At 37.7% G+C, this 26,712-nt stretch overlaps 1 protein-coding gene across 1 annotated transcript in view; it reads right to left on the bottom strand.

Moving 5' to 3' along the window:
• Positions 1-26,712, bottom strand: part of LOC149173801 (protein MOR1-like) — a 163,508-nt gene that overhangs the window by 78,706 nt on the left and 58,090 nt on the right. The window contains exons 12-18 of the mRNA XM_089424746.1: positions 24,718-24,854; positions 24,418-24,483; positions 24,224-24,341; positions 24,080-24,129; positions 10,181-10,252; positions 9,979-10,086; positions 9,730-9,835 (exon numbers count right to left, since the gene is read on the bottom strand). Coding sequence (XP_089280872.1) covers positions 9,730-9,835; positions 9,979-10,086; positions 10,181-10,252; positions 24,080-24,129; positions 24,224-24,341; positions 24,418-24,483; positions 24,718-24,854 — 657 coding nt within the window. The remainder of the gene's footprint in view (positions 1-9,729; positions 9,836-9,978; positions 10,087-10,180; positions 10,253-24,079; positions 24,130-24,223; positions 24,342-24,417; positions 24,484-24,717; positions 24,855-26,712) is intronic.

Genomic DNA, 26,712 nt, shown 5'->3' with positions numbered 1-26,712 from the left:
AACCTATCCTCCACCCTCAATCCCAATGACATCCTGCTGTCCTAAAACTGAAAAATAGCACTGCTGTAGTAAAGATAAAACTGTTGTTTATGAAAAAATCAGCTTGCTGGAATTTTCTGAGTGAAAAATCAGCAACTGTAATTTTTCCTTTTGCTGTCCCAAACTGCCCTTCAGCACTCAAGCTCTGATACCATGTAAAAATCTCTGTTTTCCCAACCCGGTTTTCAGTTTCTCCTTATTTCTCCCATGTAGTTAAATGCTCATTCCCATAACCATACATTTAACAGACTGAAAAAAAAAAAATATTGTTGAAAACACAAATTCTGGAAATTTTTCAGAATGCTGGAAATTGCAGAATTAAAAATCAGCAATCAAAAACAGCCATTAAAACACTGATATTTTTGGTCAACTTGACCTTGGAAAAACCCCCTACAACTCTTGGGGAAAACCAGTTTGAGAGCTCTTCTTTATTTCTGAAAATTGCCTTTTTACAATGAGAATTATTCAGCAAAAAATTAGCAAGCAAATTTACAACTTATCTCCTTCCCCGTGCCTCACAGCAATTTGGAAATTACAGCAAACAGGACAGCAATAAATGTTGTACGGCCTCCGTTTTGTGTGCAGAAAAATCAGCAAACTGCTCCTCGATTTTTGTGCAAAAATCTGTCTTTCACTATGTGCTGAATCAGCTGTACAAATCTGCTCAACTGCTGCCTTGGAATGTGTGCCAAGCTGCTCTCTTGCTCTCCTTCTCCCAATCTGCTCATGAAAGAATGAATGACATTTTCCTCCTTTTCCTCCTTTAATATAACTCCAAGTGACTTTTGCGTGATCCAAGTGACTTTTGGGTGATCTCTAAATCCAATGGCTGAAATAGATTTAGATCAATGGTTGAGATTAAATGCTCATTTAAATCTCACTTTCTATTTTTTAATTCACCCCACTTTAATAAAGACCCACTTAGTCATTTATTTCCAAAGTTACTTTTCGTTTCTAATTTTTCATTTATTTTAAAATTAGACTTAGTAACTTTATCACTTAAAGTCACTTTTAAATTAGATTTAACTTTATAAAATTATAAAGTCACTTTAGGAGAAAAATTAAATTCTTTTGGACACTTTTCCCTAGGCCAAAGATCAAAGCCTAAGGGAACCACCTGTCCTCCGGTACCAAATTTCAACACCTACAACCCTTGATATTCACTTCTATATCGTGATATGTCATGTGCATCTACCATCTACATCACCCATATACTTCTCACGATCCACCATTTCCTCTTAAATGAAGGTGGGTTTCTATTCAAAAGGTATTTTATCAATTTACAATCTAGTGCTTATACTTTGTTGTTTTGGGCATTTAGAATGTATAAAGGTACAACCCTTGATATTCACTTCTATATCGTGATATGTCATGTGCATCTACCATCTACATCACCCATATACTTCTCACCATCCACCATTTCCTCTTAAATGAAGGTGGGTTTCTATTCAAAAGGTATTTTATCAATTTACAATCTAGTGCTTATACTTTGTTGTTTTGGGCATTTAGAATGTATAAAGGGGTGATCTAGAAAACTGACTACTCTTAACTATAAATCTATTCTCTCAATTTACCAAGGGGGTTATTATTCCAATGGGACCTCCCTTGAGGCTTTACGGTTATAAGAGGTGCACTACTTGGAAAACCCAACTTGAAATAGCGTGGTAATTTCTCCATTACAACATACTTGACACTTTCCATCCCACATTACAAATCCCTCTTTACCACCCCCATTCTTTGAGTCTAACTTGTCACTGGTTCATTGGGATTTGGCACCATCATGTCCACACTCCTTGAGTAGGGCCAAAAAGCATTGTGTTGGAGGTTGATGCAACTATAAGAATGGAAAAGCTAATCATGGCCATAATAAAACAAAAAGAAGAAAATCAAAATGTAAAAGATGATCGGTACATAAGTTAGCGTGTGGGGAAAATCCTAGCATGGGCTCTACCCTCCTCATTAGCCATCACCCGGTTCTTGAGCACATGATGCTCCTTCACATCAAAAGGAACCCTTGCATGTCCTAGTGCTAATGAGTGATAAAGTTGTCCCAAAGGGATCCTGAGTGAATGCATGCAATCCCTGCATGTCTATGGGGGCAAACAATGATGTCATTCCGCAATTCCATGGCCCCAGGATTTAACTATTTACCTTTAGAGAGATTATGACTTTTCACTGTGCATGTGGCTTTGTCCACTAATTGTGTTATTCTTCTATTATTTTATTATAAAGGAAATTCCTTTCCTCATCTATAAAAAGGAGGGATTTCCTCAATTGTAAACATGTTTAAATATGGAAGACTTCTCTCCCTTGGGGTTTAATGAAAATATGTTGGATTTGTTTGGGAGGTCTGCAAATCTCTTGCAGGTGAGACCATATCTCAGATTTTAAATGACATTTCTGTTTGCTAAAAGTAATCATAATATTTCTTTTGGGAGCAAGAATTTGGTATACATTCTCCAATTTCTGTTTTGCTATAATTAATCTTGACATCCTTTTGGAAGCAAAAATTTGTTATACCTTTACCACTTTCTGTTGGCATGTTATTGGACTTTTGTCAATGATTATGTTGTTGTCTCCACTTGTGAAATGAAAACATTAACATAATTCCTGCTTGTTGTAATCTCTTTGAATGTTGGATGTTATCCACAAATGCAAAAACCTCAGGTTTCTTTCTGCTATACAGGACAGCAAGGAAAATGTGGCATCGGCTTGTGCTTCTCAACCATATTACCTCTTTCTCATCTTATGGGCAGCCTCCCATTTGTGCATTTGTTGTGACTCCATTCACCCAATAGACTAGGCACTAATCTCTAGCCCACCATCCTTTCATTTTTTTTTCAACTTTCAAACCTACTTTGCTGAAAATCACCCTTCACATCACCTTGCACTTCATAGCTCTAATTTCCAACAATTCACATTAGGGAAACCTCCCTTCAGCCAAAGAAGAGTCGGCCAGAAGAGCAGAGGGTTGGCCAGGTGATAGTGGCCAACCTCCTAGTTACCCACATCTATCATCTCAGTGCTTGGGGCTTTTATACATTCAGGACAATATATTGAACAGTATTACGACTCATCCCCTTTGTTGAATGGAGGCTAGAGAACTTTCCACATACCAAAACGAGGCCCCTTTAACTAAACCCATGGGTAGGTGTTACTTGGGCTGATCTCAATTTGTTTCCCTGAAACTAGTGTGAAAAGTTTGCAAGGAAGAGCTTTGATGCATCTAAGATCACAATCTTGCTTTTACCCATTTTGACTGTCAACTATTGAAGGTCACAAATTGGCTAGAGCACCAATCTGCCTCTATAGATCCTTAAGAGTAGAGACCAGCAGGACCAATCATTGATGAAAAGCATCAGCGAGATCAACACCTGATGAAGAAGACAGTTGTAATGACCTAGGCTAATTTCTACCATAGGGTTTCCTGTAGCAGTTAAGTTTCTTCCTTTCGTACAGTAGTTGATTCTAATACAATTGATCAATGATGCAATAAATAATAAATCATTCAATGGCTCAATTCTTTGCAGGAATAAGAGTGTAATAATCTTGGCAGTACAACATATTGATCAGTAACACATAAACTCAGAAATCATACATTAATTCCAGTTTAAACAACTTTAAATACACAACCTATTGAACTGTGAACCACATGTAATAATTATCGACCTGAATTCAACAAATTCAGTCGCCCTATCCAGAATTTACAGCGTACTGTTCTATATAATTTCCAGAAATCTTTACTCTTTATGCTACCAGTTCTAGGTCTGCAACAGTCTCAACCTCCTATTGTCAAACCCGAGCCACTGCTCAAATGCTCCCTGTGCCAAACATTGACTCCCTTGTTTGTGGGACCGAACTGCAGAAGGAAACAAGAGCTACAGAATGGAACGTCCCTGCTCGTTTGTACGTTGGCGTGACTCCACAGAGTGGGCTCGAACAGCTTCGGGGAAATCTTTTCCAGCCTTGATCCAAGTTCCAATTACAAGTTCTAATACTACAAACCACGGGAAACAGAATTTCCAAGCCACCACTTCCCACAGACTCACTTCCTCCACTCCAGAACCTCTCATTCTGCCCACGAACCATCCCACTTCCTCCCAAGAATTCGTCTTCAGGAATACAGGGATTGATTGGACCAGGGATAGAATTCGTCTTCGATTGGACCAGGCAACTCCCAAGACAAGAAAGCTTAAGAGCCCACTTTGTTAAATTTCAAGGCTTATATAACGATTTTGATTTGCAGAGATCTTGGCCATTGCGCACCAATTTAAATTATTTCGCTCATCTATTTAATCTATTTTGCATTTAACGAATAGATCTAGTTATAAGATAGCCATAAATCATTGTCTATATTGTAAAATAAAATTTTGTAAATAATTTTATTTTCTAACCCTTGTGTCCAACTGGGGTTTTGGGATTTATTTTAATTTTTTGAATATATTGGGGTTTTGGGCTCTTGTAATTTTATTCGTGCAAGTGAACTTCAAGCTAGATCTAAAGATTTTTCGAGGGTTTCAAAGGTCCCAGGCCCAAGGAGAACGTATCTACCTTGGGGAAGATTTCTAGTGGTATTTTTTTGGCAAATTGTGGAAATCTGAGGCAAATTTGAAAAATTTTGCAAGAGTCTAAATTTTCTTTTGAGCTCCATTGGCCCTCCAAACCTTGTCGTCAGCTTAGGGAGGCTCCTCCAAGCCTGTCACTAGCCCTTTTCTTCCCTACGGCACCCTTTTCCAACTCTGTCATGAGCCTTCTTGTCACCATCCTGCCCTTTCTTGCCTCAGCTCCCCTCCTTCCTCCTTGCCTATTATTGGCTCCTCTACCCTCATTCTGCCTCCTCCAAGCCTGCCACTAGCCCTTCCTTCTCGATGCACCTCCTTCCTGCCTTTCCCAACCTTCCTTCCTGCCCTTTATCCTCAACGCAACCCCTCTTTTTCTTTTTTCAGCCCTCTGTGAGTCCTCTTTTGCTAAGCGTTGACCTTAGAGCCCTTCCTCTCCACCGCTCAGCCCTTTTTCCTCTATTTCAGCTTCTCTCCCTCCTCTGTTGGCCTCCCTCCTTTCCTCCCTCTCAGCATCATCCTCCCCATACCATTATTGTGGACTTACAAGCCTTCTAACCCTCTACCACTACCTCATTCCCAAAACAACAAGCATGTTGGCCTTGATTCCTTTGTTGCCCCCTCACCCTTACCCTCACCTTGCCTCATTCATCTCTGTGGGTATCCCGTGAATCTTCTAAAGCTAGCAATTGGTGTCATTGCATAGTATTTGGGTAAAATTTTACGTTTTCAGATTGCTTAACCACTGAAGGAATTTTGGGCAAGATCTCTGCTTGGCCTAGGGCCATTGGTTTGTCTCCTAAACTCTCCAACCCTCAATGTTTACTTGCATTTTTATGCTCTTTAGATAGCAGTGATATTAAACACAGCTAAGTATCCTGAATTCAGCTCATAACTTATTAAAGGTGTTTATTAATCTCTTGGATAAAATAGACATTCTTTGTTGGGTGAAATTTCCTATATTTTGATAATTATCATCTATGTTTGGGAATGCGTGCTTAAATCTGATATATGACAGTGGTATTGGCATAATAGGAAAGCCTAACTTATTGGAGATTTTGGTTTAACAAAGTAGTTTGATAGTAGGCTACTTCATTTTTGCATCCCATTTATAGGTGCTCTAACTAAACTCTATTTTCATAAGAACTCATCCACTGTTGTTATAACATTGGAGAACAAGTGACTTAAAGGCTATTGTTGGTTCATGTTAAGTTGACAATAATTGCATATTGTGGAAGGGACAACTAGCATTAAAGTGAGCTTATTGTTGAGTTATTGTCACATTGCTTCTATTGTCTCAAGGATATTAACTCATTCTTGCCTTGTGTGATCTCTAAAGGTTTCAAGTTTTGCACTAACAAGTTCACTCTTTAAAGGTACATTCATCTCATAATCTAATAAGCTTGATTGCCTAAGAGAATAATCTGAGTTGCTCATTGGATATTGATATTGTATTTGAACGATCTAAGTTTCATATTTTCCTTTTGATATCTAATCTTGAATAACATTAACACTTTGGTAAAGAACTGCTCTCATATTGCCATATCTTTTGTTGAATGATAGCTTTACATTGGCGCTTTAAGATCTTAAGATCCTCAAGTCTTCTTGCCTGAATTTGATCATCTATTAAGTTGAATGATCTTTCCTAATTCAAATAAAGAACATTGATAGTCTTGTGGTATTTTCTTTGAGTAATAATCATTGGCTAAATTTTCTAAATAGATAGGTGCTCTAATCGTTACTTTGTTTTTATTTATTGTTGTTATCTTGAGCATATTGATAAATCATTTGTTTTGTTGGGCATATCTTGGTATCGTATTGGCACTTGTCCTATGGTTAAGATTCTCGTATGAATATCATTATCGAGTACTTGTTTCCTTAACTCAAGATTTAATTATAGCTTAAGTACTTAATCATTAAGCAAATCTTAAGCCTAAGACTCACTCAACATCCTTGCATTGCATCCTAAGTTTAGTTGCATTAATAACTTACCTCCAAGCATAAGCTTGGTTGATAGACCTCTAGGGCCACCCTTCTCATCTAGCTTGAGGGGCTTAGCAACTCTTCGGTGGTTAACACAGTGACCTTGCAGTCGTCAGAGCCATAGTCTCTACAACGCCAGAGGCATCGGGTGATAGGAGCCTAACAGAAGGTATCGTTAATCAAGCCCTTGCTTACTTCTTGTTGGCCTCCTTCCCACAACCTACCTTGGAGTGTAGCTTCAAAACAATTAAGGGAAGGTCATACTTCGATTAGACATTTAATTAAAAATAACCAAGATCTTTACATCTCACCTAGGTCTTAGGATTTGCATTTCATTTAAGTCAATGAAGCTTCCAAGCAACAATTGTCCATTCGGTTACTTGGCCTTAATTCAATAACCAAGTAGTTTGATAGTAAGCTACTTCATTTTTGCATCCCCTTTATAGGTGCTCTAACTAAACTGTGTCTCCTGGACGCGTTGGTTCCCAACTTGTCCTTCATCATCTCATTTCCATAGGGTCTACGTCCATAACCTACTATTGGGAAATAGCCAAAATGAAGAGGTTGGGGATCAAGGTGCTAGCCCCTGACCTGGGCCATTGTTGTAGTGCCTGTATAATCTGGCAAGCAACAAAGACTATAGCCTACAAGGTTGGATAGCCTAATTCGTCTCTCATTAATCCTCAATTTAAAGAGGACATTACAGCCCCCCTCTTCCCAAAATTGCTTGCCCTCAAGCAATTGCAGATTTTGGTGTTGTAAAATCCTCTCCTTTCCTTGAGGCATCCTCTTGTAAACTCAGAAATGATACATTAATTCTTGTTTTTACAACTTTAGTTCCACGGCCTAATGAACTGGGAACCACCCGTAATAATTATTGACCTGAATTTAACAAATTTAGTCGCCCTATCCAAAGTTTACAGCGTATTGTTCTACATAATTTCCAGAAACCTGTCCTACTTATCTTACCAGTTCTGGGTGTTCAACAGTCTTGGCCTCTTTCGACTATCAGACCCAAGCCACTGCTCAAATGCTCCCTTGTTTGTGGGACAGAACTGCTGAAGGTAATGTTAGCTACAGAATGGAATGTCCTTGCTAGTCTGTATGCTGGTGTTACTCCACAGACTGGGCTCGGACAGCTTCGGGGAAATCTTTTCAGTCCAGTTCTAAGTTCCAACTATGAGTTCTAATGCTACGAGCCATTGGAATCTGAATTTCCAAGCCACCGATTCCCACAGACTTGCTTCCTCCTGCACAGAACCTCTCATTTCAGCACACAAACCGTCCCACTTCCTCCCAAGAATTCGTCTTCTGGAATTTAGGGCTTGATCTTATCCAACAATTCAAAGATACTCAAGCTAGGGCTGTAAACAGATTTCACTATCATTCTGTCATCAACAGAATCCGAAAGCTTCAGGAATTATCTTGCTCGTGAAAACTGTCTTTGAAAGAGTTCGTTGATCCTGTCCGGAGCTCCCTTCCTAATACCTGTGCCCGGAACAAACATTACATGCAAACAAAGTCCTCCCTGCCTCTCAAATGATACTCATGTGCCCAGAACAATCATGAAGATGCAAACAGAGGCCGTGTTGCCTCTCAAATGATACTCCTGTGCCCAGAACAAGGATCAATGTCAACAGAGAATTTTGTCACCCTTCCAATAAAGTACTCTTGTGCCAGAACAAAGAACCAACAAAAATTTTGCTGCCTTCCAGACATTCTCCTGTGCCAAAACAGAATGAAAAAATAGAAATTGTGTCAACTAGGGTGGAATCTTTCACCACCGAAATTGACCCACCGATGATGATGATTTGATCTTAACTCCAATCTTATTTATAGATTTCTCCATGGGCTTCAAGGTATGAGGGATTGCGCATGCAACCCCTAGTTTTGGGTTCCTTTACCCCAGCTGACCAGATTTTTGCCCCAAATTGGAAAAATTGGATTTTTACCCCTTTATCAAGGCTATAGCCTAAGAGGTCAGATATGCTAATTCGTCTCTCATTTATCATCAATTTGAAGAGGACATTACAGCAGCCATTCCCTTCTGGGATGCAGTCGTGGAGGAAAGACTATCACATAAAGATAGATCCTGAGAAGAGTCAACAAGGGTGGCCTCCCTGCTTTACCCCAATGGTACTCTGAATGAAGTTGGAGGCTATGATCCATCGTAAGTAGTGGAAAATATATCCTTTAATGAGAGTAAAAATTCTGAGAAGGGATACTGCTATGGGGATATGAGTATATAGTAAAAGAAATTCTAATGTTTCAAAGAAGAATGGCCAAGTAACCAGCAGCAAAAGGAAGGTAGGCATTAGGCCACAACTTTATTATGCTTTATCAGCTTGTATACATGAAAAACAGAAGACCATCACGAAGGGGTGTGCATGAGGCAGCTTCTATTATCAAGTAAGATGGTGCTTTGAAAGAAGTAAAAGCAATACTTTGATATATTTAGCTACCATTGTGTGCAGCAGGTGAATTCAACAAGTAACCTAACTTTTACCTCAATGGTGGAAAATGAAATATCCAGCCAACATTGCCTCTCATCCAGCTGGTAAGTTAAAGGTCAAACAGAATTTTGATAGCATGACTTATACTATAATAATGCCAAATACTATCAATTTCCAATGGTTGATTGAATAATCTCGCAGAAGTGGGCTGCAAAGAATTTGCTTGGTCCAAAGATTATGTTATTTTCTTTTGAACAGGCAAATCTATGTAAAAACCCTTATGGGGAGGTGTTGAATATAGCAGTCATAATTAGGACTTGGGTAGAGTTCATTCAATCAAATCATCTAATCATCACAATCCAGGACAGAAATGATACATAGTAAAATTGTTGATTCTAATGAACCATATGTAGAAAAACAATATCCAAGTAACAGGATATCAGTGTATCCAAAACATGTCAATGATCGATAATAAGAAAATCAGTGAGCAGAATGGAGGTCAAAGACAGCCCAACTACAGCAATAGTTCAGTATTCCCTGCATTAGATCTTAACATACTTTAAAAAATCATTCAGACAAATAGTTCTCCCCTGAATTGATCCTATAACAGTAATCTGTCATAATAAAAAGATACAACACAAAATAGTTAAAGCTATTCATGTCACTATAGTAACCTTCATTGCATATAACCATACCTTCAAGACGCTCCTTCCAAGCTGCACTCTTCAAATTTCCAATTACATCTGCTTGGAAAATAGATCCTACCCTGCCTTCAATTTCTTCCAAACTCATATCTCCTGGCTATAAAAGATTGAAGTAAATCGTAAGGTATAGCAGATACTTTTAAACGCCATCTCGATTCTAATTGAATAAATTAATCTCTTAAGAACCATAAACCATAGAAGACAATCGCTAGCATTAGCCTCAGCTAATCAACAATCTACCTCAATATCTTCTGATGTCTCAACCACAGCGAGAACCTTGCTTTGACCAGTTCCTTCAGCCTTCTTTCCTGCACCTGACCGACTGGGCACAGTCTTCTTTGCATTTTGCTGCAATGAAATTTTAATGAGCCACTGGTTTATCCTAAAATGAAAATAATGAAGAAATCAAAAGGAAATAGTACTTCGTAAAAAGAAAACTCACTATCAGTTGAAGTGGCCTCTTTCCACTCAGCATGCTCGCAGCAGACTTTTTCACAAAACCATTCTCACCTGCCTATATAATAAAATACTATAAATATTATAGCCCATTGCCACTATACTACAATGCAACACTCGTCACAACAAACAGGAAAAGTATGGTTTATCTCAAATTTCAATATCCTATCAGGCCAAATACTAAAATCCTTCAGCTTAAAGAGCTTAATATGTAATCCTGTGGAAATTTTAAACCAATTAAACACATACAAGTTGATCTCCCACCTTCAAACAACATGATCCAAATAATCCAGGATAAATCTTGGGTATTGTAACTATTGGGAGGCTCACATTTTGGCGCACACAACAAAGCAATATAAATTGACAATTCAGTATAGCATACAGCAACCACAAACTAGCTAATAGGGAAAATCACTGAACATTACACCATCAGAAAACTATGCCCAAGTTTTCCCAGGTTGAAATGAGCCTACAAAGGAGAAACTAAGTTTTCCTAAGTTGAAAAGAGTCCACAAAGGAAAAACTAAGTCCCATCCATTGTTCTACTACAGATTTAATTTAACATAAAGATATTTGTGATCACTTTTGCAGGCTCATCTCTCATCACTGGGCTAAGGTCTGGTCATCAACAGATCACTTCAGGGAAAAAAACAGTACAGCAAAATGCAGCACCAATTTGGACAAAAAAGGAAATATACCTACAAATAAAAAGAAACTTAAACAGTATAAAAACCTTTTAGCAAATAAGGAGTACGGTAGACCTCAAGAATGCAATGTTGGCCCAAAGGACAAAGCAATATAATTCGAGAGCCCAGTGGAGTAAGCAACAACTATCAGTAACTAATAGGAAAACTCGCCATTATAAAACCAAGAGAAGACGCTGTCCACATTTCCAACACCCAAACGAGTCCACAAAGAAATAAGGAAATCTCAGTCATCTTGTTATACTAAAATTTTGATCAAGCCTCTTGGAATTCTATAAGGTATTCCTCTGGAGTTCCTTTTAAATATCAATCTAAGTAGCACCCTTTTTATCACTAGATTTGCTGGCTTCTTTTATTCTATTACTTGTAGAGTTCTGTAAGTCTTCCACATATCACAGATTATATAAAGTACAATGGCAGGAAAAACTAGACACCTTTACCCCATTGCAGTGCAGTATTGGCCACTCCATGTCAACTACCCCATTGCTATACATTTTCTTGCGCATAGATTTCCATCATGTCCGAGCACTCAAATGATCCACAGATTCATCATTATCAGCTATACGTACAGAGGAGTTTTGTAAACCCATCCTGCATTTTGTAATGTAAATGATCCTAGCAAGACAAACGTATGTAAAAACCTAGATACATTTATTTTTCTGATGATGATTTCTATCCAAAAAGTTTTTAGTCTCATTGATTCATACGTGTTTCTAAACACAGATGATTGGCAGAGTTATTCCCTTCAGCGTCACCCCAAAGCTAAAGTGGATTTTGCAGTGCACTATTGACCACTCCATATCAACTACCCCATTTGCTATACATTTTTTCGCGCATAGATTTCCATCATGTCCAAGCACTCAAATGATCCACAAATTCATCATTATCAGCTATATGTACATAGGAGTTTTGTAAACCCATCCTGCATTTTGTAATGTAAATGATCCTAGTAAGACAAACGTATGTAAAAACCTAGATACATTTATTTTTCTGATGATGATTTCTATCCAAGAATTTTTTAGTCTTATTGATTCATACGTGTTTCTAAACACAGATGATCGACAGTGTTATTCTCTTCAGCGTCACCCCAAAGCTAAAATGGATTTTGTCGTCAAGATTTTAAATGATTCCTAATGCTTTTATTGAGTCTCTGTAAAAGTGATTTGGGAATAATTCTAACTATTTTGTTAGATTATTTTATTACAAGTCACTTAGTCTACTAAATCATATTTTGTGTCGCAGAAGTGGGTACTTATTAAGGTTCTATAACAAACGGGTGTTCCCCCTTCATGGGTTAGAAATGTAATATTTCAGGTAAATAATATTTTAGCTTTATAATGCTAAAGTATTATACGATTGGAAAAATTAATAATCCCCTCATCAATCAATTAATTAAATTCTCTAGCTAAAATAAATTAAAATGCTAAAGCCAGAAATTTTATTAATTTAGATCTTAGGAAAAATTAATTCTCCAATATTTAAAATTCGTGGGTTTTAGAGTTTTTAATTTTTGGAGTTCCTCCCCATGGGAATATTGAAAATTTCAAGATATTTTGGACCCTTGGTCCATAGTAATTAAGTCAAGTCACATTTTTTACGGCAATTAACTCAAAATAATCATTTTTGAGTTAATCAAAAAAAAATTATAAGTGAAATTCGAATTTCCTCAAAAAGCAACTTTAATTCAATGTTGATGATTAAAAAATCATTTGATCTTCATCAACTATTGAGATTGCTTTGATAGAGATCAAGCCAACTAACCGTTGGAGAATTTTTCTATAAATGAGAGACCTCTCCATTATTTGGATTTGATTTTGAATCGTGTACTTGCTCTAAGAAAGCTCTTGTAACTTTTTTTGGTTAATAAAACACAAAGATTTTGGGGTTTCAGACCACGGTGTTCCTCTTTTAGATTTATGTGGTAATATTGTTCTTAATACTCTATTGCTTTTAATTTGCATTTGTTGGTTAATAGATTTTGAGGATTGATCTGTGCACAAGTATCTTGCACAAATTTCTCGGTTTTCTTAAAATATCATTTTGATTTGATAGAAATAGCAGGTATCACTATTTCTTGATAATTTTATGGTCATTTTTGACTCACTATTAATTTAACAATCAAATTTAAGTGTGCAAAAGTTATCATTCAAGATTTTGGTGTTTGGGGAAATCCTCAGCTGGATCAACAACCGACTCTCAGATTACAGAATCTAAAGAGCCCATTGTTTTTTATAATTTCTGAAGTCATCTTACAAAACATTTTATTTAAAAGGTTTTCCTTGGGCTTGTTCCTCTTTAAAATTTCTAATTTATTTCTAAATTTGTGTAAAAATTATTTAAATCTGGCTAATAGAGGGCTTTGATCTACAAATCTGCTAGATCTGTAGAATACTATTGTATATTTGTAAATATCAAATTTCTAATCCATTGGAGTTTTGGATATTTCATATTTATGTATATACATGCTTTAGAGTTTTCTGTCTTTTGTTTGTGCAAAAACAAACCTAAAGATTGTAGGTGATTTTTGTGGATTCCGGAGAGAGATCTAAAGCCCCAAAGCGCATCTCCATTTTGTTTGAAGGTTGAAAAGAAATTTCAAGAAGATCGTGGACAAATTTTTTGGGCCTTGAGGCCTACGCTGGCGATCTCCTACATTCCACCCTCAAGCCTCCCTTCCTTCACCAAAATTTTCTCACTAATTTTTCCTAAATTTCTCTTTAAAATTTCCCCAAAAAAATAACAAATTTTTTTGGAGTTGTCTTTAGTGTGACTTTTTGAAAGCTTTTAGGGTGGGTTTTTCCAAAGTAATTTCTCTAAAATCCGGCAAGAATTTATTGAAATCACAACCTTGATGAGTAATCTTGTGCAATTGAAGTGCCCTAGGGGTTTTCGAGGGTGTTGAATCCATATATACAGTCAAAATACTAGTTTAAATAACACAAATCAAGATTTCACCTCAAATTTTTCCACCGAATTCCAGCACCGGAAAGTCCAAAAAGTCGCACTAAAGACAACTTCAAATTTTTTTTTACAAATTTTCTCAAAAATTTTCCGAGTTTGGCATTTGCATTGGAAAATTTTCAGTGACTTGGGCAGCTCATCTTCAAGTGTCTTCAAGCACCTAAGGGCTGACTGATGCACATCCTCTAAACCCTTACCTCTTTCATTGATCTAATTGAAAGCAAAATTAGTACTGGCATAAAATTTTAGTTATCTGAAATTTATCAGCAAATTAGTTTGCATCTTTCACTGCATTACATTTCACGAATATAATTAGTTTTAGTAACTTTTGCACACAAATGTATGAAAATTGTTTTACCGTTGTTCAGTAGTTTATTTCTGAGCTTTTCAATCAAATACATTAATAAACCATAAAGAATTAAACTCGGAATTTTTCTAAATTTAGCAGCATATTTAAATTACATTTTTAGTATTGTATAATTGCAAAAATAGAAATTAGCTTCAGTAACTTTTGCAAACAAATTTCTGAAAACTGTTTTACTGTTTAATAGTTTATTTCTGAATTTTTTAGATCAAATACATCAATAGATCAAAAAGAATTAAAATCATAAATTTTCTGAATTGAAGTTATCAGTTTGTCATTTAAAAAATTTTGCTGTTATACATAGAAATTTTTGAATATTGCATGGTTACAGGATTGTTGTTTTAGAATATATTGTTGGTTTTAACATGTGATTTAAGAGCAGATTACTAGGTTGATATTTCATTAATGTGACTTGAGCTTAAAACATTTAGTTTAATTTCTTAAGTTCATTTGTTCTTACATGCTTATGCAAGTAGGACTAATCTAGTTTTACTTATTCATCTAACGATTTTGATTGAGTATTTCATACAAATGAACTTTTGAATTTAAAAATGTTTTATTTCCAGCGTTTTACATTTCAGTGAAAATCGTGAAAGCCTCACAGAGTCAGTGGTAAAGAAGACTACATAAAGGGTGGAGCTTGGTGACGATGGCAAATATGCAATCAAAGGCATTGGTTCAACATCCTTTCACCTGCAATCAAACGGTAACATTTTTCTTAAATGATACATTATATGTACCTAGTTTGAGAAAGAATTTTGTTTATACTTCATGCTTGGAAGATGAAGGGTATGGAGTTGCATTTGTTGATGCTCAAGCTCTAGTATGTAAGAAAGGCTCTACTATAGATTCTCCCAAAGTAATTGGTGTGCGAGATGGAGGCATGCATAGACTCCTGGGATGATCAATTCAAGCATTGATACATAACAACATTGATCTTTGTGAATTATGGCGCCGAAGATATGCTCATGTTCACTACAAACTTACAAAGCCTTGCCCAAAATAAAAGAAATTGTTACACATTTGCAAGAAATCATGGTTGAACATGGATTTTGCAAATGGAATGCACTTGGAAAGAATAAAAAAGGACCATTTCCAAACAATGATAGTAGGTCCAAAAGACTTTTAGATCTTATATATTTTGATGTGTGGACCCATGTCTATGAAATCCTTGGGTGGTTTTTACACCAGTGTGGAAAAAGTCCCGAAAAAATCGGGATTAATTCCTAAAAATGCGATTTTTTGGCCGAAACGATTATATCGGCCGACTTTTTGACGATTTTTTGAAAAACGAAAAAATCGCGATAAAATCGAATTAATCCCGATTTTTTCGGGAGTCGATTGAAAAAATCGTCTGCGTTATAAAATTTTTGGCCGCGGGCATAAAAAGCCGGAAATCATTCATTTAATTTTTCACTGTCTTTTTGCTTGTTCCGGATCCGCGCTGTGGAGAATCGACGCCCGAGGGTTTCAACCTATAGGTTTTCGGTGTGCATTTTCTAGTTGCAACGTTGCCAACAGGAGCCCGCAAGCCTCGGCCCTCAAGGTTAAGGTATGCAGCGTTCACTGCTCAGAGCCTCAGACGGTAGACCATTCACCATACGCTGTTATATGTTAAAACTTAAAACTTAAAATTGACGTATATTATGATTAATATATAATATATATTTCATATTTATTAAATTATTACATATAATATATATGGCTATGCGCAATGAGCATTGCGGCCCTGCGGGCAGCGGAAAGCCATGGCCCATTAAAATTTAACAGCGTATATGTAATTGTATTGTGCTGCGTGCAATGTGTACACTGTACAGTGTATATTATATAACTGTTCAGTCACCAGTGTTCAAACTTCACTGTTAAGTAACTTAAGTTTCACTGATATATACCACAGTTGTGACTCGTAACTCGTGAGAGCATTTTGTCATTACATATTGTTCACATGAGCATAGGAATTTCTGTCTTATGTCACTGTTTAATAGTTTATAATATATATATTATATATCATTGCCATACAAGTAACAGAACAAAATTATTGCCAAATCAAACAAGGTCAAGGTTATTGCCATGTCAAACAACGTCACTTACCATATCAAATCAAGGTACTAATATTTAAGAGTCTTGTTATCACTTAAGGTCATTCAGCCAGTGTTAACATTAAAATTAAAAAAATTTAAATTTAAATTTAAAATTTAAAATCACTGTAAATTTGTAATTTAAATTTTAAATTTATTAATTTGTTTCTAAATTGAAAATTCTGAGTGCAATACAAATTGAAATTACTAATTATATTTTGCTGATTTGAATTTGTTTCAATTTTTATTGTGCCCAGGTTTAAACTTTAAATTCCAGCTCAAAGTTTAAAACAAAATGCTGAGGATTTTGGATTCTATGTGGGAGTTTGGTGAGCCTGATGCTACACCCGAAATCAGCCGACTTTTTGACGATTTTTTGAAAAACGAAAAAATCGAGATAAAATCGAATTAATCCCTATTTTTTCGGGAGTCGATTGAAAAAATCGTCTGCGTTATAAAATTTTTGGCAGCGGGCATAAAAAGCCGGAAATCATTCATTTAATTTTTCACTGTCTTTTTGCTTGTTCCGGATCCGCGCTGTGGAGAATCGACGCCCGAGGGTTTCAACCTATAGGTTTTCGGTGTGCATTTTCCAGTTGCAACGTTGCCAACAGGAGCCCGCAAGCCTCGGCCCTCAAGGTTAAGGTATGCAGCGTTCACTGCTCAGAGCCTCAGACGGTAGACCATTCACCATACGCGGTTATATGTTAAAACTTAAAACTTAAAATTGACGTATATTATGATTAATATATAATATATATTTCATATTTATTAAATTATTACATATAATATATATGGCTATGCACAATGAGCATTGCGGCCCCGCAGGCAACGGAAAGCCATGGCCCATTAAAATTTAAGAGCGTATATGTAATTGTATTGTGCTGCGTGCAATGTGTACACTGTACAGTGTAACTGTATATTATATAACTGTTCAAACTTTAGTCACCAGTGTTCAAACTTCACTGTTAAGTAACTTAAGTTTCACTGATATATACCACAGTTGTGACTCGTAACTCGTGAGAGCATTTTGTCATTACATATCGTTCACATGAGCATAGGAATTTCTGTCTTATGTCACTGTTTAATAGTTTATAATATATATATTATATATCATTGCCATACAGGTAACAGAACAAAATTATTGCCAAATCAAACAAGGTCAAGGTTATTGCCATGTCAAACAACGTCACTTACCATATCAAGGTACTAATATTTAGGAGTCCTGTTATCACTTAAGGTCATTCAGCCAGTGTTAACATTAAAATTAAAAAAATTAAAATTTAAATTTAAAATTTAAAATCACTGTAAATTTGTAATTTAAATTTTAAATTTATTAATTTGTTTCTAAATTGAAAATTCTGAGTGCAATACAAATTGAAATTACTAATTATATTTTGCTGATTTGAATTTGTTTCAATTTTTATTGTGCCCAGGTTTAAACTTTAAATTCCAGCTCAAAGTTTAAAACAAAATGCCGAGGATTTTGGATTCTATGTGGGAGTTTGGTGAGCCTGATGCTACACCCGAAACTGGGGGGGTCAATAGAATGTATTTGACTTGACAGAATAAAATTCCATTTGGGGCAAATTCCGGGGCAAAATGTTGAACTTTGCAAAAACACAACTCCAGAAATCATCTGGCAGGCCATTCAGTCATTGATGGATAAAGAGGAGGGAAAAGAGACCAGGGCAGCAATAACAAAACAACTTGTAGGGGGCTCAAGAGTGGGGGGAATTGAGAGTGGCAGTGCTTCTACAGCAGCATCACCTTCCTCACCCATGGGTACTCATCCTTCTATCTCATCTTTTTTTGTTCCTAGAACAACAACTGGTTCACAACCTGGGATTAGATCATCAATGAGAAAAAAGGAAAAGGCAAAAGCTGACAAGTTGGTCAGTAGGTGTCTTCTATGGAGTGATGTTCCTTTCAACATTGCCAAGACAAACCCATTCTACCAGCCTATGTTTGATGTTGTTGTTGTCGTTGGCCCGGGGTACAAAGCCCCCACCTTTGCAGAATTGAGAGGGCCTCTTCTTCAAGATGAAAAGACTGAGTGCACTGCTAGATTGGCAGAGTTTAGGGCATCATGGGAGCACACTGGATGCACAGTCATGTCAGATGGTTGGACTGACCAGAAGGGTAGGACCCTTCTTAACTTCTTGGTTAGTTGTCCCAAGGGGACAATGTTTATAAAATCTGTTGATGCATCTAACCACATTAAAGATGCACGTTTATTATGTGAGTTGTTGGACCTTTTCATTCAGGAAGTAGGCCCAAGCAATGTTGTCCAAGTCATAACGGACAACGCTGCAAATTATGTTGCCGCTGGCAAGATGCTTATGGAGAGGTATCCTAACTTATTTTGGACACCTTGTGTTGCTCATTGCATTGACTTGATGTTGGAGGATATAGGTAAAATTCCTACTGTGAGGGATATTGTTGAATCAGCCAAGAGCATAACAAAATTTATTTATAATCATTCATCTGTGCTTAGCTTGATGAGAAAATTCACCAACAGCAAAGAGTTGGTGCAGCCTGCCATTACACGATTTGCCACTACTTTCATATCTCTTCAGTCTCTGTTGAATTCTATGTGGGAGGTGAAGAGCATGTTTCTCTCAGCGAATTGGCGTTCTTTATCTATTAGCCGCAAACCAGAGGGAGAGGGCATATGCAGACTACTTTCATATGATCAGAGCTTTTGGGCAAGAGTAGAGGAGGTGTGTGCCATTTCAGAACCTTTGGTAAAGGTTCTTCGGTTGGTTGATGGAGAGAAGCCCGCAATGGGCTACTTGTATGAGGCCATGGATAGGGCCAAAGAAGCCATCCGTGCTTATTATGCAGATAAGGGAGACGAGGGGTTAGAGAAACAAGAAGTCATATGGAGAGTGATTGATCAACGATGGAACAATACCCTCCATCGCCCCATTCATGCTGCAGGTGTCTACCTCAACCCTGCATTTTCTTATGCTTGTGGTTTCAGATTTGATGCCGAGGTGATGGATGGATTCTTCACTTGTATTGAGAGGATGGTGTCATCTGAGCAAGAACATGAGGAGATTTCTAAAGAAATGGAGGTCTATAGGATGGGAGGTGGCACATTTGGTTTTAACATGGCTATTAAGAATATGACGACCAATCCCGGATGCGGGTGTTTGTACGAGTGGCAGCGAGGAGCCACATGTTTGACATGTGCTGCCTCGAGTTCATCCCGACAATTCATTGCCTCTCACCGCCGAGGAGTTAAGAGGAGACGCGAAGGCAGAGCATTCAATGATGCGTAAGGTGAAATGGGGAGGTTGCAGAAAGCAGTTAAGGAGTTCGGGGCTTCGAGAGAATGTCAAGAGGTTTAAGATGGAGGAGGGATTGCTGCAAGTCCCTGCTCAGAGTGAGCATTACGCAGCTCAAGTTCCCGGAAGCAATCTCATTATTCAAGCCACAGCTCGTGTTGATCCAGCCAGCTTTCAAGAAGCCACGGGAAGACGCGAGCTCATATATTCTGTTGTTTGTTGTTTATGTTCTGGTGAGCTTCGTCTCAGAACGGTGGGAAAAGGACTTATTTTTGTTTGGGGGAGACACTCTTCGGGAAAACCTCCATTCGCCGCTCAGCTTCAAGCCGACGGCAGCCCTGCAAACATGGTCAGACCCAGGCAAAGGCTGCTCAGTAGAAGGGGATCTGCTCGTGGAGGTTCTTCTCGCCACCCTGGTGCGGATTCCCACCACCACTGCTGTTGTTGTTACTGCCACAGAAGGGCAGGGGCCACTCCTATCCAGGCAAGTCAACACATGGACATGGGTAATCCCAGTGCTGGACCGCACCCTCTTCCAGCTTTCGGGTCCACCATCTTCACTCTGGGCAGCTCGAGGGACAACTCTCGCATCAATGCACACATCTCGGTTCTTTTCACTGAGGATTTTCAGGAAGGTGAAGGCGGTTCGGGCAGCAAGGAGGAGCTCCCAGGCGTACAGCTGGAAAAAGTCGAGAAAGATCCCGTGGAGGTACCTGAACAGGCTCCCAAACGACCTCAGGAGCAGGAGGCGTCGACTTCAAAGAGGGACGCAGGGGAAGAAGGGGAAGGCTTCCCCGAACGCTACGGGTGGTACCCAATTATTGAGGAAGAGTCGGAGGATTAGCGTCCAAAGGCACATTCTATCACTCTCCACTTTTGTCCAGGTCTGGGATAGGTCTTTCGTTCCTGTCTGTGTCGGGTATATGTCTCTGTTTAAGTTATATGTCTCTGATTGTGTCTTTCTAGATTTTATACATGTCTATGTTCGCTCTGGTTATGTCAGTAGGTTTTGTAAGGGCGCTGTCAGTCTTCTAACGCCCCTGCGAGGGTGGGATTTTTGCTACGATGCCCCTGCGCGGGCGATTTTTGTCTGGTTTGAGAACAATATTCTGTCTGGAAATGATGCCCCTGCGAGGGCCAATACTGAGAAGCGAACTGCTATCCCAACGAGCCACTGTAGGCCTTGGGCAACTTGACTCTTTGACTGTAATGCTTTCTTGTACATAATATAATAGAATAGAATAGATTTACCGAGAAAAAGAATAGGACGACCAAAATGCCAGGTAAGCTTTAGTTTGTTTCAAACTTTCAAGTTTAGAATTTCAATGTTTTTTTTTATGTTTCTAACTTTATCATTTTTCTTTTAACTTGTAGATGCTTGGTGGACAAGCTATGGTGCCAGAGTACCCCATCTCCAAAAGCTTGCCATTCGAGTGCTCAGCCAAACATGCAGTTCCTCTGGGTGTGAGCGCAACTAGAGTGTATTTGACAAAATACACTCCAAAAAGCGCAACAGGTAAAAACTAAAAAGATTTCAAATTAAATTTTTTGAATTCGTTTGATTAATTTTAATATTTAAATTTTCTAAGTACTAATTTACAATCTATGACCCTAATACAGATTGGAATCCCGACGCCTCAATGACATGGTATACGTCTACTACAATCTTCGATTGTGGGTGAGACAGCTTCAGAAACCTACTGATGTGGAAGCCATCTCATTGGACAATATTGATACCACCGCTCAATGGAGAGTCGAGACTGAGAGGCCAATCTTGGACACGATCCCGGATTGGTTAGGTGTGGATCTAGAGGATGTAGCAGTTGCAGAGGAGGGAGAGCTAGAGATAGAGGAGGAGGAGGCAGAGCAACATCAGGGTCAGGAGGCAGTAGCAAAGCTGGATGAGGATGCTGAAGAGTAGGTGACACCATCTAGGGTGGGCAGCAGCAGCGGCAACGTAGCACAGAGGCCACCTCTTCCATCAACTTGTAGAGGACGATTGAGTCCATTTCCTTTTGTATCCCCAGGGGCAGGGTCTTCTTCCTCTAGAGGAAAAGGCAAAGCCATTCCCTATTCCCGTAAAAGGGGAAGAGGATCTCAGTGACTGATTAGTGATTACTTGATGACTTTTAGATGACTCATGATGAACATTTATTATATTTTTTGTTGATATTTTGACTCTTGAGAGTTGAGACTCAGACAGGACTCAAAATTCAAGAGTGGATTCACTATTTTGATATGTGATGTAGCACTAGACTTCATATACATATTATATATTAGCTTTCTTTACATGTTTATGTGGAAATGCATTTATTTGATGTTGTATACTCTAGATGTTTAAAAAATTTAAAAAAATGAATAATTTTGTGTTTTTTTAATTTTGCCGACTTTTTCGAAAAACTCCCAACTTTGCCGAGTTTTTCAACTTTTGGACCCTTGCCGAATTAATCCCGACTTCGACTTTTTCCACATTGGTTTTTCATACTATGAAACTTTCATGATGATTTCTCCCAGAAGACATGGATTTATTTCATGAAGACCAGGGATGAAGTCTTTGACATGTTTCAAGAATTCAAGGCCCTAGTGGAAATTTTTACAAGAAGAAGAATCAAAATTATGAGGTCTGATAATGGTGGAGAATCTACTTCCAAGAAACTTATTGCCTTTTGCAGGGATGCTGGAATTAAGAGGGAGTTGATAGTTCCCTACAACCATCAACAAAATGGGATTGTTGAGAGAAAGAACAAAACCATTATGGAAGTTATTAAAGCCATGATTCAAGATCAAGACCTGCCAATGTTTTTATGGGGAGAAGCCTCCAAGATAATTGTTTATGTCCAAATTAGAAGTCCTCACCAAGTATTACAGAATAAGACTCCTAAGGAAGTCTGCACAGGTGAGAAGCCCAAAGTTGAACATTTGAGGATCTTTGGTTGTCGTGTCTATGTTCATGTGTCGAAGGAGAAGTGGTCCAAGCTAGAACCTTCTAGGAAGAAGGGAACACTTATTATTACACTGAGCCATCGAAGGCCTATAGAATTTATGTTCCAAAACAACGAATAATTGAGATTAGCAGGGATGTTACTTTTGATGAGGATGTTGCCTTTTGGAAATCTAAAGGATCACATTTGGATACTGATGATGAGGAGCAAGAAGTTCCCAAGGATGTGGGTTCAAGACCTATGGATCATCCTCAAGAAGAGCCTGAAGGAACAAATGAACTTGTGGACCCACCAAGGGTCATTGTACTAGTGTACCAAAAACCAAGAAGAGGCCAGCATGGCTTAAAATAACGTTGCAAGAAGCAGAATGCAGCTCCCCGTGGGACTTTTAAAGAATCCAAACTTGTCTAGAAGTTCTCACAAAATGCAGCATTGATGAGTAAGATAATTGAGTCTGAGCCATCCAACGATGAAAAAGCAACAGGTCAGCAAGTTTGGAATAATATAACATCACCTTTGCAACATTGCTTAAGACTAGCAATCCTAGCTCTCCAACATTAGTTTTCTACATAAATTTCAACCAACAAAGAATGATTGGTGGCATGCATAACAGCCCTTACTAACCTTACTTGTTCAAGCACTATCCCTCTATGATCCCTACCACTTGAACTCCATTTAGCTCATCATTGCATTGGCACTAGTCTTTAGATTTTCCTTTACCTTTTTGTTCTCACAACATTCATTTACCCATATATGTTACAACCACTCATTTTTGGTTAGGTTTATTCTTCAAAACATCACCTTGTGCCTCCACTCCATAGCCCTGGAAATCCTTTCAAGGAAAGCCCCTCTTGAATGCAAAGATGAGCCAACCAAAATTGAGAGAAAGAGCTATTGTGGTGGCAGAGGGTAGCCTTCCTAAATTGCACAAGACTAGCCCCTTGATGCTTGAGAGTTTACATCACATGGAGATGCTAGATGAGCCAACCAGAAGTGAGAGGAAGAACTATTGTGGTGGCAATGGGTAGCTTTCCTAAATTGCAAAAGACTAGCCCCTAGATGTTTGGAAGTTTACATCATATAGACAATCAGGATGAGCCAACCAAAGTGAGAGGAAGAGCTATTGTGGTGGCAATGGATAGCCTTCCCGAATTGCACAATACTAGCTCCTTGATGCTTGGGAGTTTACATCATACAATGATACTTGGGTGATTTGCTATAGCTTGAGATTGTGGAACCCTACTTTTGCAGCACCTTTCTGTAAAAAAGACTTTTAAAAGAGCTTAAAGAATCAGTTTGTCCTAGAAAAGAGAATTTTACCAATCAACCAGTGTAGAAAAGAAAAACTCCACTAGCACAAGTAAATAATAAAAATCTGCATCTCGACTAGTAAAAGTAATCAGGAATGATAATTACCACACAAATCAGCTATTTATAAAAATAAAAATAAAAATAAAATGGATATGACGTAAATTTACTATTGTAAGTATCAAAATAATGGAAATTAAGAATTTAAATATGGATGCACATCACCAACTCCCACCTCTGAAGTTGACACCCCGCTTCCACCCACGGGGGGTTGTGATGAACCTGCTGGACAATGGCAAAGGAAAGTGAGATATACAAAGCATAGTTTTCCTGACACCCTATTACAAGAGAAAAATAATAGACAACACAAAACAGATACCTGTTGCTACTGCCACAGAAACTTGGCCACTCCCAGTCCCAATCATTTCAGAAAGCTTTTTCCTTCTCACCTCATCAAGCTTTTCCAACGATCTTTCCAGGGGTCGCATTCCTACCAGCTAATCCAACAGCATAATGCAATTATGAGAAAGAAATATAAAACAGGATCACAAGAAAAACTTCAAGAATCTATACCTTTGCCACAGCTGCCAAAGCAGAAAATGCTGCATCTCTTACGTCTGGAGTTCCATCATTTAAACACTAGAAATAAACAAAACCCAGCATTGTAAGCCACCCTATAGTAATAATTGTGGACAACACAACAACAAAAACTCACATTTGAAACAATTAAAACATATTTACATTAGCATATAATATTTTGCAAAATGGAAAACATTAAAAAAATCGTTCAATAAATTTACAATCTCATTAGATGTCCATTGTCACTTGATAAAATAGCACTTGCCAACCATGGAAAACAAAGGTTGCACCTACCTCCATACAAATAGGAACATAGTCCTTGTGTAGCTTAAGAACTGCAGCTTTACTGCTTGTCTCAATACAATATGTCACCCAGTTTAACGTCAAAGAACGAACCAATGGAACCTTGTTCTTTGTAGCAGATTTCACATCTGTAAGAAAAATTTTAACTCTAGCATATGTTAGGATCTAATTTTACAAACAACCATCTACATGGCAAAGTCCAAGCATAACAACCTAAAAAAAAGCATGCCCATTGAGTACGGACATTTTCACATTTAGACATTACTATTTTAAATTACCCAAGAAAACAAGAATAATAAGAGAGCCATATGGAAATAGGGACCATAATGGACATTAGTATATTTCTTTCACTAGGGTTTACCTTAGCATCCCCATTGAGTACGGACTTTTTTACATTTAGACATTTCTATTTTAATTTCCCCAAGAAAACAAGAATAATAAGAGAGCCATATGGAAATAGGGACCATAATGGACAAAAGTATATTTCTTTCACTAGGGTTTACCTTAGCATCCCCATTGAGTACGGACTTTTTTACATTTAGACATTTCTATCTTAATTTCCCCAAGAAAACAAGAATAATAAGAGAGCCATATGGAAATAGGGACCATAATGGACAAAAGTATATTTCTTTCACTAGGGTTTACCTTACATTAGGAATCACTTGAGGCATCACTAGTAGAAATACAAGAAACAGTATATCAGCTGCCAAAGAAATGGTGTAAAGCAAACAGTATATCAGCTGCCAAAGAAATGGTGTAAAGCACATATTGATTTTCCTTTTTAATCTTATAATATAATAAGAAACTTAAGGGTTAAACAACTCCTTTAATTAGTAAATGAGAGCACACTAACCAAACAAGAGCTGTATTTAGAAATTTTATTTATTTGAATGTCTATTACGTTTTGTAGTCAAATTTTGGGTCCTAAGTGTGCAAGCATGCCTCACAACAGTTACGAGGACCCAATTACTTGAACTGACAGCTAACCTCATTAAATCCAAAGTATTAAGCTCAACCATGATTACAAAAAGATATGGGGAGTAAAATCAATTATGGTAGTAGATGGCAATAGAAAATCCATTTCACAGACATCCAACTTAACTTCAGGGATAGTTTAGCAAAGAGGTGGCAAATTCACATTTTACATTTTGGCCCTCTGAAATCTGGTTTTGGCCATAATAGATGTCATGTCTCCATAAGGTGGATCATGCTGGTTATATGTGCTGGATCTTGGTAACACTGGGCGGAAGAAAAATATCGCTCTACCCTCCTCATTTTTTATCGTCTCTAAATTTTACTTTAGAAGAAAATCCTCAGTTCTGTGATGAGTTATATATTGGTACAAAAAGTACTCACTAGTGGAGCACAAGAAAACTGCAAACGAAGTCATCCTATGCGTGCATTACATCTGAATGCTCTTCAATAATGGGTCTAAACAGGGGCCAAAAGCAAAGGCATTGATTCTATGGTAACCACCACAAGAAAAAATGCCTGTATTTATCCTAGAATTTTCACCTAAAACGATCTCATTAAAGAGTCAAAACTTTAATTTGTATCATGTAAATATGTCTTAATATCACAAGCTCTATGACTGTTCTTTTAAAATGGAATCTTAGTTGTATTAAACATCACATAGAGTCATTTCAATCGTGGCTCCTTAAACAAGTAAACCATTCTTTAGGACAGCTAGTGAAACCAAGATTTCCCAATACTTCAACACAAGCACAATCACATGGGTCATGTTTGTGTTTAAATTGAATGACACTGAAATTCAAAAGAAATTCACCTAGCCAAAGACATCCCATGCTGGAATGTCCATACTCCAAGGAGGTATATCAGAAGAAGTGGAAAATTATTTGGGATTGGGAATCCTCTGAGAGGAGGAAGTTTCGAAGAGACCTTCAAAACCTGGTGTAATGGAAAGGAGACTTCCAAGATCAAAGCACTTCCACTTAACAGAGTCTAGGCAGTATGTGTTGCTAGAAA

The sequence above is a fragment of the Pinus tabuliformis genome, chromosome 4_2 (assembly GCF_031772625.1).
Source record: "Pinus tabuliformis cultivar Carrire ecotype Pingquan chromosome 4_2, CPIR1, whole genome shotgun sequence".
Taxonomy (NCBI): Eukaryota; Viridiplantae; Streptophyta; class Pinopsida; order Pinales; family Pinaceae; genus Pinus; species Pinus tabuliformis.
Note: the sequence above shows the minus strand (reverse complement) of the source record. Positions and strands in the feature narration are given on the sequence as shown.